Raw genomic sequence first — 15,447 nt, 5'->3', positions numbered from 1 at the left:
TTCCTTCCTCTCTACTGAGATTTTGAGTCCAAATTTAGTGGTGATGACTAAGAAATTGCCAGGATGTGACAGAGTATTCAGTTCATTGAGTCCTTCCTTGCCATTTTCCAATAGTTGTAACAATTGCCAAGTTTTTCCTCTGAACGTTGTAGATGCCATGTAATTCATAACAGATATTAAATTGCGCATGCAGGATCTGTCCAGGCAATGACAGCCTCCTTCTACATACAGATGATATTTATCATATGATATTAAGAAAATACCCTGCGGACGTTTTACTGGTTGATACTTCTGAGTCCTGGAATTTAATATTTAATCTTGAATCTCTGAAATTCAAATTCTATAAACAATAATTGAGTGGTCCTACCACGTGCTTGGCAGTATGACCAGTCATTTTTGACGGGGGGAAGGTAGATTTGGAAATAAGACAAATTCCTTGCCATCTGCAGCTAATTACACACATATAGACGGAGTTTATGGGAGCACAGATATGGGTGTAATCAGCTCTTTTGGGGAAAGATCGTATATATGGGTACTTCAGAACATTTATGGAAAGATTTGTATCCCCTTTTAATTCTGTTTTTCCATGAATGTTTCGAAGAACCCTTGTAAGATTCCAGAAACGGTCATATTTGAGCTAGGCCTTGAGGAATGAGAAGAAAACAAGTAGATGGAGAAATAGAAGAATGATAAAAAAAACACAAAGGAATGGCATCTATGAAGGCACATAAGCACACATGGTTCTGTGGTGGAGGATGACAGTGGACGGCATTGGAATAACTGAAATATGGAGATTTTTAAATGCCACATCAAGTTGTTTTTACTATAGGCAAGGCAAAATCATTGTAAGATTCTGAAGAAGGGAACTTTGCTTTAGGAAGGCAAATCTGCCAGCAGAAGAGGAGAGAGCAGTTAGGAGGTGGTTACAGCAGTCCAGGGAAGAGGTAAGAAGGGCACAAACTAGAGCAGTGGCAATGGGAATGAAACGTGAAGGTCACAGACCATAGACTAGAGAGCATGTGAATGAACTTCAAGGTCCGCTGAAGTTTTAAGTGTGAGTAACAGCCCGGACGATGGACTCCAGTTACTGAGACAGGGAACACAGGAAACGTGGAAGGTCCGAGGAAGTGTGTGCTTGAAATATTTTTCCCTTTTTTCTGTATTGAAAGGCTCAGCTAAAATGACATCCTCTCTGTGAAGCCCTTCCCAGTCTCCCAATCAGAATTCGGTCTAGCTTCCTCTGTTCTCATTTATCTCCTCCTGTATGCCCCTCTTTCTGTACTTCTGGTAGCACACCTTGTGTTCAGGTCACTTGGGTACAAATACATGGTAAGCTGTCTGAGGCCACATATTATTTACCTATGAATTTTTAGCACCATCCAAGCACATAACAGATCATTAAAAACTGTGTATTAAATGAATGAATAAATGCTGCTATCTAACACATGACATTAAATGCAGCCCTTTTCGAGACCTGCCTTAGAACACGCAATGATACCATCTCATCCTTCCATGATCAGCCATACATTGTTTATGTGGCTAAACAATATCACCTGCCTTGATCATGTGTATTATTCACCAGATTTCTTTTCAAATGGTGTCTGACTTTTAATGAAAGTGAAGTCGACCCTCCAAAAATGAAGATTTTTTTCCAAATGGTGCTTTAATATTCAAAGAATTTTAACAACATTCTATGCAGTTGTGCTCATCACCAGAGGAAACGTGTAAACTTTTAGTCAAATTTCTTTGTAGTCATACCTTGGCTTTCCCTATGCTGAGAATTTCTACAAAGAGGAGTTTTCACAGCCCATAAATAGAACACTTTGGTTCCTACCATGTGACAGTTGCCTTAGAAATACAATTTCTTTTTGAGTAGGTTGAATTTGTGTGAGTCCTCTGAGTATCTATCAAGTGTGCCCCTAGGTTGAAATAACCCAAAAAGATCTTCCAATTTGTGCACTCTGGAGGCCAGATGGGGGGAATCAGGCATATTACTGAGTGAAACAGTTCATGGATTCCCAGAAAAAAGAAAATTGCTTGAATACTTAAGTTTCAGAGAAAAGCTGCCTGGCTTGAGGAACGTGTCCTTCTTTGCTGAACTGACAGAGTGCTTCAGATGTTGCTTAGCTAATGTGCATTGCTTAGAGTGATATCCAATATGAAAAGGAAGGTAGGTAAGACCGTGGAGACATTTGGAAAAGACTGGTGTCCGAGAGACCTTGCACTATTTTTACAAGGGTTCTTTTTTGTGATATTATCAAAAGTTAACATCTGATAACATCTCAGAAAATTAGTGAAAATCTGATAGCTTCATTGCTGCCTCCATCTCCATCATGTGTAGCTCAGTTAGCATTTTCCTCATGATATCTCACTCCGAATGGACCCTCTGCTATTCTACGGATCACTTTTAGATTAAAATCTACTGTTCATTTGTCTTAGAAATGGGTATTTGTAATGGCGTGCGTCTGTGCGCGCGCACACGTACGCACGCGCGCACACACACACGCCTTAAAAAGGTTGTTTTTTTTCCCCCTGAAACAGTCTGTTGAGTCAGGAGTCCTTCATTTGAACATCCCAGTCTAAAGAAAACATGGCCAGGTACATGGCAGAAAATCATATTCCAGGGTTTAAAGTCTCCTGGGCTGCTCTCTCATGTCTGCTTTAGAATTACTATAAATTCCTTGCTTCTATATTGATTTGCTTGTAAATGTTACTGTAACAAGGATGGGGTGAGGGAGGAAATTTTTTTTTTTCTATTTTAAGTCAAGGTCCAATGATCTAAAAAAAAAAAATGAATTTGGTTTACCTTAAAGTAAAAGGTAGCCTCTTTTTGTAGCATCCTTTTAGAAATAAGGGCAGCCAGCATTGTAACACAGGTTTCAGACTTGTGCAATTGACAACCATAGTATATAACAACTTGCAAATCCATGCAAATTAAGTACAAGGACCAAATGGTTTCTTTCTCATATTTAATTCTGAATGGAACAAAGCACCATGTGACAGCTTTATGCCTGTCTCTTCAATCTGTGGCTCTTGTCCAATATATTATACTTATGTGGCTGGTTCTAATTTTCCCATCACCTATTACAAAGAGAGGTAATTACTGATCAATAGCACTTTCACTTAGGGCTTTTTCTAAAGCATCATGTGAAATGTTATATATAGTCTGTTGGTTTCCAATGATATTAGTTTATACTATTAAAATAGAGCATTGGTCATAGAAGATTTAACAAAATATGTTCCAAACTCCTAAAAGGCAATACTGGATGGTTCTATGTGAAATTCATAGCTATAAATATTGAGTTTTGGTTTATTTACTTTTGTTGCAGGAACACTTCACACCTGAGTGCAAATTCAAAGAATCAGTGTTTGAAAATTATTACGTGACATATTCCTCAATGATATACCGTCAGCAGCAGTCAGGCCGAGGGTGGTATCTGGGTCTGAACAAAGAAGGAGAGATCATGAAAGGCAACCATGTGAAGAAGAACAAGCCCGCAGCCCATTTTCTGCCCAAACCACTGAAAGGTAAATTTGATATCGTAGAAGCCATGGATTATGGTACTAAAAATACTAATTTAAATCAGTCCTTTATCATGCTCTTGAGAGTGGAACATAATTCTTCCACATTAAGACATTTATACAAAAATTTACGAACATTCTATAATACTCAGATATATTAAGGGAATAATTAAAAATCATAAAACATTAAGGCATTGACAATAGCATCTACTCTCCTGATTTTAATTTTTCCATAGTACATTTACATGTAGTAATACCTTACTTATGTGCAAGTAGCTTAATTGCTAACTTAGGACAGCCAGGAACCCCAAATTATGCCAAAATGGTCCCTCAGCAGAAACATAGATATTAAAATGTGTGCCAACTTTCACACTCACTGGAAAGCTCTTTTAGCCCTCTCTGAGGGCCCAACAATATTGTTCCAAAAATTTTGTTTTCCAATCATTATCAGGAAATTAGTAGCAAATTGGAAAGGGTGAGGGGTAGGAATATACTGTGGAAGATAAGGATATTAGAAGTAGTGAGAGATGGCAGAGAAGGGAAAGAAAAATGCCAGAAAGTAGGGGAAGACCTCAGAGAGGTTAGCAGCCTGAGGTTAGGACAGCGGTTTAGAATAGGGGCAGACTGCCCAGTTCAAATCAGCATAGCACTGTGTTTTACAGCACATTTTCTAAAGCCAGACTACATAGATTCAGGTGTCGAACAGGTTATTACCTCTGCATGCCTCTAGTTTATCTATAAAATATGGATCAGAGTACTGAAACGTCATAGGATTCTTATGTGGATTAAATGAGATAATGCATGTGAAGAACTTAGAACAGTACTCCATAATTATAAGCTAGTACAGTTATTTACAGCACAATAGTAATAATTGGTCTTTTTTACCATTTATTACACCAAGAATTGTGCTAATATTTAGCATCTGGGAGGGTTTCATTTTAAAGTATGATAGAAATCAGTGTTTTAAATTGTTTTGAATTTTAATATTTCGCTTGCATGGTATCCTGTATATCATATCTAGACTTCTAAGAGCTTAATTAAATGCATTTTTTAATAATCCTTTCATTGTAGCTATAAGTGATAGAAGTTAAGCACTAAAATTCTTTACACTCTACTGTACCAAGACCAGCTTTTGCTTAATCTGACCTAGTCCACTGTCTACTCAGTCCTTGAAAGCAGCATTTTTCATGTTTGGCTTAAGGCCCAGAAGCCTAGTAACCAGAAGAAAAGTTGAGGGCCAATACACTGTGGTGTTTTTTAAAATTTTTTTTTTCTTTTTATCCCTTTTAAAAATTTATTTTGTTAACTGACACATTAAAAATTTTGTGAGTTTATCAACAACAAGATATTTGAAGTATGTATACATTATGGAACTGTTAAATTAAGCTAATTAACAAATGCATTACCTCACATACTTATTTTTGTGGTGAGAACACTTAAAATCTATTCTCTTAGCAATGTTCAAGAATACAATACATTGGTGTACCCATTTGAAGGCCATTTACACCATCTTTATGTGCTTTTCAGTGGCCATGTACAAGGAGCCGTCACTGCACGATCTCACGGAGTTCTCCCGATCTGGAAGTGGGACCCCAACCAAGAGCAGAAGTGTCTCCGGCGTGCTGAACGGAGGCAAATCCATGAGTCACAATGAATCAACGTAGCCAGTGAGGGCAAAACAAGGGCTCTGTAACAGAACCTTACCTCCAGGTGCTGTTGAATTCTTCTAGCAGTCCTTCACCCAAAAGTTCAAATTTGTCAGTGACGTTTACCAGACAGGCAGAGTTCACTATTCTATCTGCCATTAGACCTTCTTATCATAAATACTAAAGCCCCATAATTCAGATTGAGCTTGTGCAAAAGAATGCCAAGCATTATCAGTGAAATAAATCTGGGAGAAGGACTGCCAAATTTTGTCATGATCTCACTTGTACGTACTTCGGAGATGACAAACCAAAAATATTTCACAGCACGAATGCTGATCCAAATTTGCTCTCCAGTCAAGAAAATTTAAAAGACCACAATTGTTCTTCAAAAACAAACAAAACAAACTTAATTGCTTAAGTGCTTTGTAGGGGCAAAAAAAAATTATGTGAACTGTGTTGTTTTCTTGGCTTAATGTTTTCCATCTACGCTTGATTCAAATGTACTTTACTTTGGTGTAGTGCAACTTTATCATTTCTAAAATTCAATGGTTCTGTTGACTCTGTGTCACTTAATCCAAATCAACCAAATTCAGGGTTGAATCTGAATTGGCATCTCAGGCTCAAGGTAACAGTGTTCTTGTGATTTTACCTTTATTCTTATTCTTTTTTTTTTTAAGATTTGTAGTATTCTGGTCAAGTTCTTATGCTGTACTTTGTGCGTAGAAAATGAGTTGTATTGTCAACCCCTGTCAGTAAAGATAACTTAAGAAAAGATTATCTTCAAGTGTAGATTTCTCTTAATTCCATTTGTGTATCATGTTAAAATATTGTTGTGGCTTCTTGTGTAAAGACAGGAAACGTGGAACTGTGTTGTTGTCTTTTGTGTTGTTAAAATAAGAAATGTTTTATCTGTATATGTATGAGTCCTCCTGTCTTTGTATTTGGCACGTGAATATTGTGTACAAGGAAATGTTAAGACTGGTTACCCCTAAACAACATATATTATACTTGCTACTGGAAAAGTGTTTAAGACTTAGCTAGGTTTCCATTTAGATCTTCATATCTGTTGCATGGAAGAAAGTTGGAATCTTGGCATAGAGTTGCATGATATGTAAGATTTTGTGCATTAATAATTGTTAAAATCTGTGTTCCAAAAGTGGACATAGCATGCACAGGCAGTTTTCTGTCCTGTGCACAAAAAGTAAAAAAAAAAAAAAAAGTTGTTTAATATTTGTTGTTGTATACCCAAATACGCACCGAATAAACACTTTATATTCATTCAAAGAAAAATTCTTCAACATGTATTTATTGAGCATCCATTATGTGCCATTAACTATAGTAGAAACTGGAGTTAAACACTGAATTATGTAGGTAAGGTCACTGCTCTCAGATAATCGACATAAGTATAGAGATTTATGTTAACATGAAAACTCTTCAAAGTGTGTTTATTGTACTAATTATTATACTTGGACTTCAGATTGGAATCTGAATTCTCATTCCCATTCAGTGATTGAATTGTACAAATGAGACCTATGTTCTGGTATTCTCTCTGCCATTCAGTGTCTTTTCTCCTCTCTGTTCCTCATTTCTCTCCTTTGTAGAGAGAATATACAGGATTAAATATCTAAAGTCCTTTCCACCTCTGAGAGCTGAAGGAAAATGTAAATGTTCTTTAATGCTGATGACTTTTCTGTAGCCCCCCAAAGCTGCCATTGCCTGGCAAAGAGTGCTTCCCTCTATAGGAAGAGTGATGGAACAGGTAAAACTTAACTGACTGGTACTTTTCAGGGTATCTGCACAATAAAGGTGTTGGGGCCCAAAGCAGCATGCTTTTGCAAGGAGGGGAGATGGCCCATTCCTAAGATGCTGGGGCCACATCCAACAAGAGCTCCTAACTCAGCCTAGCCAGACCCAGTCCAGTCACTTTGTGATTGCATCTTAAGCTTTCATCATCCTGCTTCATCTTGTCTGATCTCTAAAGCATGCCTACATGGGTGAGGCTGGCTGCCTATCTTGGACAAGGAGCTTTTCGTACCATGTTTTAAACACCAATAGACACTCAAACCACCTCTCCCTATTAAGTCTTAGCAATTTTCAATCAATAGAGAAAAAGAGTGCATTGTCTTTTTCTTTCTCCATGAAAATTTAAGGTTTGGCTAGTGACTACTCTGGTTGCTGGTTTTGCTTTTGTATTGTTCAAAAGAAATAGCGTAGGTCTGCTATAATAAACAAATCAGCACTTTAGTATCTCAGGAAGGCCTGGCATAAATAGGAAGAGGTCAAAAGAGCCAAGAAGAATCCTTTACTCCCAGCATTCTTTTTGAGCTGCCTCAAGTTGTTTTTAACAAAAGGTGGTGTTTAAATAAATCAGTAAGTAAATAGTCCTCAAAGAAACCTCCCTACGAGTGATAATACCAACACTTTCACATATCTTTGTTACACACTCATGCATGCACACACAGACACTTCAGTAGCATTCCTTATAGCAGAAAATTATTAGTCTTGCTGCATCTTTGATGAAAGACAAAAAAGATTCCGTAGTCGGAGAGTTTTGGAAAACACTGCAAACACTATTGGTTCTCAGACTTAAACACACAACAGAAGCCCCTGGAAGGCTTCGAAGAAGACTCAGATTGCTAGACCCCGCCTCCAGAGTTTCTAATTGAGTAATTCTGGGATAGACCCAAGACTGCATTTCTTTCTTTTCCTTTTTTTTTTTTGTCTTTTCGTGACCGGTAAGGGGATCACAACCCTTGGCTTGGTGTCATCCGCACCGCGCTCAGCCAGTGAGCGCACCGGCCATTCCTATATAGGATCCGAACCTGTGGCGGGAGCGTCACTGCACTCCCAGCGCTGCACTCTCCTGAGTGCACCATGGGGGTCGGCCCCCAAGACTGCATTTCTAACAAGTTCCTAGGTGATGTCGAGGCCGCTGGTCCTGGGGAACCACACTTGGACAGCCAGGAGCATACGATATTCCCCATTTCACCATTTAAAGTGTGCTTTGGCACATTACATTCTGAAATGCCCCATATTAAGGAAGTCTGCTTAACTTTGAGAAACGCTGGGATAAAGAAATATATTTAATCACGAAGCCGTATTTTCACAGAGAACATATTCACACTGCAGTAGAGGGGTGGTCCTTAAGTCTTTTGTGGGTACCTGAATCGCCTGTGTTTTGCATGCTTCCATGGTTTTAGGATGGGCCTGGGAATCTCCTCAATCTGATGCTCACCACAGTTAGAAAACCACTGCTCTATAGGCATAGCACTTGATCTCATGTTCTCACCCGTACTGGATTGAATTATGTCCCCCCAAAACTCACTGAAGCTTGAATTGTGTCCCCCACGTTTTATGTATTGGAAACTTGGTCTCCACTGTGACTGTTAAGAGGGTGGGGAATCCTGTTATGGTAATTGAAAGGTGGGGCCTTGAAGAGGTGATCGGATTGTAGGACCATGCAGTAGTGAATGGATTAAAAATAGTGGCCAGGGGCGTGTTCTGAGGGATTTAAAAGAAGAGAGTGGAGAGTGTCTCTCTCTCTCTCTGCTCTCTCTCCTTTACCATCTTGCAATGTGGACCCCCCCAGTCACTGTTGCCACCACCGGATGGACTTCGGTCTTCCCAGACTCAGAAACTGTAAGCAATACATTTCATTTTCTTTATAAATCACCCCATTCCAGGTATTTTGTTGTAAGCAACAGAAATGAACTAATGCATCACTACTGTCTGTGAATGTATATCCAGTCCTTACAGTATATTTGGCCTAGGGTAGAATATAGAAAATAATACAACTACTTTCTTGAGCTACCTGCAAGTCTTTGAAAGCAAAATAAGCTCCAGTTCCCGCCCACCCCCTCAGGAGCTTTGTTTGTACCTGGAGAGAGCACATGCTCATTTTTTTTTTTTTTTTTTTTTTTTTTAAATTTTATTTTGTCGATATACATTGTAGCTGATTAATGCTCCCCATCACCAAAACCTCCCTCCCTTCTCCCTCCCCCCCTCCCCCCAACCATGTCCTTTCTGTTTGTTTGTTGTATCAACTTCAAATAATTGTGGTTGTTATATCTTCTTCCCCCCCCCCCCCCGGTTTGTGTGTGTATGAATTTATATATTAATTTTTAGCTCCCACCAATAAGTGAGAACATGTGGTATTTCTCTTTCTGTGCCTGACTTGTTTCACTTAATATAATTCTCTCGAGGTCCATCCATGTTGTTGCAAATGGCAGTATTTCATTCGTTTTTATAGCTGAGTAGTATTCCATTGTGTAGATGTACCACATTTTCCGTATCCACTCATCTGATGATGGGCATTTGGGCTGGTTCCAACTCTTGGCTATTGTAAAGAGTGCTGCGATGAACATTGGGGAACAGGTATACCTTCGACTTGATGATTTCCATTCCTCTGGGTATATTCCCAACAGTGGGATGGCTGGGTCGTATGGTAGATCTATTTGCAATTGTTTAAGGAACCTCCATACCATTTTCCATAGAGGCTGCACCATTTTGCAGTCCCACCAACAATGTATGAGAGTTCCTTTTTCTCCGCAGCCTCGCCAGCATTTATCGTTCATAGTCTTTTGGATTTTAGCCATCCTAACTGGGGTTAGATGGTATCTCAATGTGGTTTTGATTTGCATTTCCCGGATACTGAGTGATGTTGAGCATTTTTTCATATGTCTGCTGGCCATTTGGATATCTTCCTTAGAGAAATGCCTACTTAGCTCTTTTGCCCATTTTTTAATTGGGTTGCTTGTTTTCTTCTTGTAAAGTTGTTTGAGTTCCTTATATATTCTGGATATTAATCCTTTGTCAGATGTATATTTTGCAAATATTTTCTCCCACTCTGTTGGTTGTCTTTTAACTCTTTTAATTGTTTCTTTTGCTGTGCAGAAGCTTTTTAGTTTGATATAATCCCATTTGTTTATTTTTCCTTTGGTTGCCCGTGCTTTTGGGGTCGTATTCATGAAGTCTGTGCCCAGTCCTATTTCCTGAAGTGTTTCCCCTATGTTTTCTTTAAGAAGTTTTATTGTCTCAGGGTGTATATTTAAATCCTTAATCCATTTTGAGTTGATTTTAGTATACGGTGAGAGGTATGGATCTAGTTTCATTCTCCTGCATATCGATATCCAGTTATCCCAGCACCACTTGCTGAAGAGGCAGTCCCTTCCCCAGTGAATAGGCTTGGTGCCTTTGTCAAAGATCAGATGGCAGTAAGTGTGTGGGTTGATTTCTGGATTCTCTATTCTATTCCATTGGTCAGTGTGTCTGTTTTTATGCCAGTACCATACTGTTTTGGTTATTATAGCTTTGTAGTATAGCTTAAAGTCAGGTAGTGTTATGCCTCCAGCTTTATTTTTTTTGCTGAGCATTGCTTTGGCTATTCGTGGTCTTTTATTGTTCCATATAAATGTCTGAATAGTTTTTTCCATTTCTGAGAAAAATGTCTTTGGAATTTTGATGGGGATTGCATTGAATTTGTATATCACTTTGGGTAGTATGGACATTTTCACTATGTTGATTCTTCCAATCCAAGAGCATGGAATATCTTTCCATCTTCTTGTATCCTCTCTAATTTCTCTCAGCAGTGGTTTGTAGTTCTCATTATAGAGATTTTTCACCTCCTTGGTTAACTCAATTCCTAAGTATTTTATTTTTTTGGTGGCTATTGTAAATGGGCAGGCTTTCTTGATTTCTCCTTCTGCATGTTCACTATTGGAGAAAAGAAATGCTACTGATTTTTGTGTGTTGATTTTGTATCCTGCTACTGTGCTGAAATAATTTATCAATTCCAACAGTTTTTTTGTAGAGGTTTTAGGCTGTTCGATATATAGGATGATGTCATCTGCAAACAGGGACAGTTTGACTTCATCTTTTCCAATCTGGATGCCCTTTATTTCCTTCTCTTCTCTGATTGCTCTGGCTAGTACTTCCAACACTATGTTGAATAGGAGTGGTGAGAGTGGGCATCCTTGTCTAGTTCCTGTTCTTAAAGGAAAAGCTTTCAGCTTTTCCCCATTCAGGATGATATTGGCAGTGGGTTTGGCATATATGGCTTTAATTATGTTGAGATACTTTCCCTCTATACCTAACTTATAGAGGGTCTTTGTCATGAATGAGTGCTGAACTTTATCAAATGCTTTTTCAGCATCTATAGAGATGATCATATGGTCCTTGTGTTTGAGTTTATTAATATGGTGTATCACATTTATTGATTTGCGTATGTTGAACCAACCTTGCATCCCTGGGATGAATCCCACTTGATCGTGATGAATAATTTTTCGTATGTGTTGCTGTATTCTGTTTGCTAGTATTTTAGTGAGGATTTTTGCATCTATATTCATCAAGGATATCGGCCTGTAGTTTTTTTTTTGGTTATATCTTTACCTGGTTTTGGTATCAGGATGATGTTTGCTTCATAGAATGAGTTTGGGAGATTTGCGTCCATTTCAATCTTTTGGAATAGTTTGTAAAGAATCGGTGTCAATTCCTCTTTGAATGTTTGGTAAAATTCTGCTGTGAATCCATCTGGTCCTGGGCTTTTCTTTGTTGGGAGCCTTCTGATAACAGCTTCAATCTCCTTTATTGTTATTGGTCTGTTCAAATTTTCTACGTCTTCACGGTTCAGTTTTGGGAGCTTGTGTGTGTCCAGAAATTTATCCATTTCCTCCAGATTTTCAAATTTGTTGGCGTATAGTTGTTTATAGTAGTCTCGAATGATTCCTTGTATTTCAGATGAATCAGTTGTAATATCGCCTTTTTCATTTCTAATTTTTGTTATTTGAGTCTTCTCTCTTCTTTTTTTTGTTAGCCATGCTAATGGTTTGTCAATTTTATTTATCTTTTCAAAAAACCAACTTTTTGATTCGTTGATCTTTTGAATTGTTTTTTGGTTTTCAATTTCATTTAGTTCTGCTCTGATCTTAATGATTTCTCTCCGTCTGCTAACTTTAGGATTGGATTGTTCTTGTTTTTCTAGTTCTTTAAGGTGAAGTGTTAGGTTGTTCACTTGCCATCTTTCCATTCTTCTGAAGTGAGCATTTAATGCAATAAATTTTCCCCTCAATACTGCTTTTGCAGTATCCCACAGGTTTTGGTATGATGTATCATTGTTTTCATTAGTTTCAATAAACTTTTTGATTTCCTGCTTGATTTCTTCTTGGACCCATATGTCATTAAGTAGAATGCTGTTTAATTTCCATGTGTTTGTATAGTTTCCAGAGTTTCGCTTGTTATTAATTTCTAGTTTTAATCCATTGTGGTCTGAGAAGATACATGGGATAATTCCAATTTTTTTGAATTTATTGAGACTTGATTTGTGACCTAATATGTGATCTATCTTGGAGAATGATCCATGTGCTGATGAGAAGAATGAATATTCTGAGGTTGTTGGGTGGAATGTTCTGTAGATATCTGCCAATTCCAATTGGTCTAGAGTCCTGTTTAGATCTTGTGTTTCTCTACTGATTCTTTGCCTAGATGATCTGTCTAATATTGACAGTGGAGTGTTCAGGTCCCCTGCTATTATGGTATTAGTGTCTATTTCCTTCTTTAGGTCTAATAGAGTTTGTTTTATAAATCTGGCTGCTCCAACATTGGGTGCGTACATATTTATGATTGTTATGTCTTCTTGATGGATCAGTCCTTTTATCATTAAGTAGTGTCCCTCATTGTCTCTTTTTATGGTTTTTAGTTTAAAGTCTATTTTGTCAGATATAAGAATAGCCACTCCAGCTCGTTTTTCTTTTCTGTTTGCATGGTAAATCTTTTTCCATCCTTTCACTCTTAGTCTGTGTGAATCTTTATGGGTGAGGTGGGTCTCTTGTAGGCAGCATATAGTTGGGTCCTGCTTTTTGATCCAGTCAGCCAGTCTGTGTCTTTTAATTGGGGAATTTAAGCCTTTAACATTAAGAGTTGTTATTGAAAGGTGTTGATTTATTCTTAGCATTTTATTGGTTGTTTGGTTGTCTTAGGTGTCTTTTGTTCCTTGCTTTCTGATTTACTGTTTGGTTTCTTTGTTTGTTGTTTCCTTAGGTTGTAGATAGTGTTTTTGTTAGCTTGTTTTCTCTTCATGAATGCCATTTTTATTGTACTAGCGGGTTTAGATTTTTCTTAGGTTTTTATGGCAGTGGTAGTTATTTTTCAGTAACCAAACCCAGTACTCCCTTGAGGATTTCTTGTAAGGGTGGTCTTGTGGTAGTGAACTCCCGCAGTTTTTGTTTGTCTGAGAAATATACTATTTGCCCCTCATTTCGGAAGGATAGCCTTGCAGGGTAGAGTATTCTTGGTTGGCAATCTTTGTCTTTTAGTATTTTGAAAATATCATCCCATTCCTTTCTAGCTTTTAGGGTTTGGGATGAAAAGTCTGATGTTAACCTGATTGGGGCTCCCTTATAGGTGATTTGACGCTTCTCTCTTGCAGCTTTTAAGATTCTCTCTTTGTCTCTGAGTTTTGCCAATTTGACTATGACATGTCTTGGAGAAGGCCTTTTTGGGTTGAATACGTTTGGAGATCGTTGAGCTTCCTGGATCTGAAGATCTGTGATTTTTCCTATACCTGGGAAGTTTTCTGCCACTATTTTGTTGAATATGTTTTCAATGGAATCTCCATTTTCCTCCCCTTCTGGAATACCCATGACTCGGATATTTGAGCGCTTGAGGTTGTCTGATATCTCTCTCAGATTTTCTTCCATGTTCTTGATTCTTTTTTCTTTCTTTTTGTCTGCTTGTGTTATTTCAAACAGCCCATCTTCAAGTTCAGAGGTTCTCTCTTCAACTTCGACAAGCCTGCTGGTTAAACTCTCCGTTGTGTTTTTTATTTCGCTGAATAACTTCTTCAGTTCAGCAAGTTCTGCTACATTTTTTTTCAGGACATTGATTTCCTTGTATATTTCCTCTTTCAGATCCTGTATACTTTTCCTCATTTCATCATGATGTCTAGCTGAGTTTTCTTGTATCTCATTCAGTTTCTTTAGAATTATCACTCGAAATTCCTTGTCAGTTATTTCAAGGGCTTCTTGTTCTATAGGATCTAGAGTATGAGATTTATTAACTTTTGGTGGTGTACTTTCTTGATTTTTTGTATTTCTGGTGTCTTTTTTTTGGTGTTTATTCATTGTGGCAGGGGGTTTCACAGTCCACCGGTTTAAGACTAATGACTAACTAGGATGTTGCTGTTGTTGCCAATTTGGTATGGCTCCCGCCGTGACTGCTCAGTTGGCCTCTAGTGTCTTGTGTGTGTGGTTGCCTCGGGTCTTGGGCTTCTCCGGGGATCCACCTTTCTGGTCAGCTTGTACTCTGCTGGGCTGGTGGATCACGTACCACAGGGTGTGTGATCTCTGTTGAGCTTTCACTTTCTGTACAGGACTTCTCCCCGTTCCGTGTGCTCTGGCCCAGGCTGTTAGATCGTGCAGTGGCGACCCCACCGGGTGTGTGGTTTCTGTCGAGTCTCCGCCTCCCTGGCCGCACGTCTCCCCCCTCTGTGCACACTGTGCTGGGTTGGGGCGTGTCTTCTGCACCCCTCGTCTATCAGCTGGGCCTTCAAGACCCTGCTCAGCACCGCCTCGCCCAGGAAGTCTACCAGGTTTCTGCTAGGCACAGACGACCGGTCTCTCTGGGTGCCTTTGTAACACTGTGTAGATCTTTCTCGGGTCTTGTTCACCTTTGTATCCCCCCGGTATAAACCGAGTCTAGTGCCCGCCTGCAGCCTGCTCTCCGGCAGGTTCAAGCGGACCTGGGAACTCTCCTACCACACTATTCCCAACCAGAAATTCGTTAGGCTTTTTTCCAAACTGGTGGTCGCAGAGATGGTATCTGCCTCCCAGTAACAGGAAGTTTACCGGGGCCGGAGTCCAGGGTGTGGTGGAGTGACAGTCGGCCCGCCCGTACTTCCTAGCCCTCCCAAAACTGGTCGGGACGCCCCACACCCCCAGCCCTGCCAGAGAACCGTGGAGGGAGTGGGAGAGGAAGCCAGCCCGCAGGGTCCGGAAAGCCCTGCGCCAGGCCAAGCAAATGGGCTCAGTGATGGCCGAGCAGGGCGGAGCTGCCCGCACCTGGGAAAATGGAGGCAGCACCGGGGCAGTGAGTGGCCTGGTGGTGCAGTCGGGGAGCCGCGTGGGCAACCACCCCCCGAACAGAGCTGCGCCAGGGATCACCCACAGTGCTGCGCCAGGTCGGGCGCTCGCTCTGTCTCTGGTCTGTTGCCCTCCGTGTTCTCGGCGCTGCCGCCTCGGGCTGCTCAGTCGCGGCGCCGCTCGGGCGCTCCCAGGAGTCCTCCCCA

The 15,447-nt window shown here is 39.7% G+C and overlaps 1 protein-coding gene across 2 annotated transcripts in view; it reads left to right on the top strand.

The window, feature by feature from the left end:
- FGF13 (fibroblast growth factor 13) overlaps nucleotides 1-6,416 on the top strand; it is a 513,728-nt gene extending 507,312 nt beyond the window's left edge. For both annotated transcript variants that reach the window (XM_063083445.1, XM_063083446.1), the window contains 2 exons: nucleotides 3,330-3,528; nucleotides 5,050-6,416. In XM_063083445.1, the coding sequence (XP_062939515.1) occupies nucleotides 3,330-3,528; nucleotides 5,050-5,186 (336 nt within the window). In that variant the 3' untranslated portion in view covers nucleotides 5,187-6,416. The remainder of the gene's footprint in view (nucleotides 1-3,329; nucleotides 3,529-5,049) is intronic.
- The last annotated feature ends 9,031 nt before the right edge of the window (nucleotides 6,417-15,447 follow it).

Source organism: Cynocephalus volans, chromosome X, assembly GCF_027409185.1.
Source record: "Cynocephalus volans isolate mCynVol1 chromosome X, mCynVol1.pri, whole genome shotgun sequence".
NCBI lineage: Eukaryota > Metazoa > Chordata > Mammalia > Dermoptera > Cynocephalidae > Cynocephalus > Cynocephalus volans.
The sequence above is the reverse complement of the archived record's forward strand: the minus strand, read 5'-3'. Positions and strand labels throughout refer to the sequence as shown.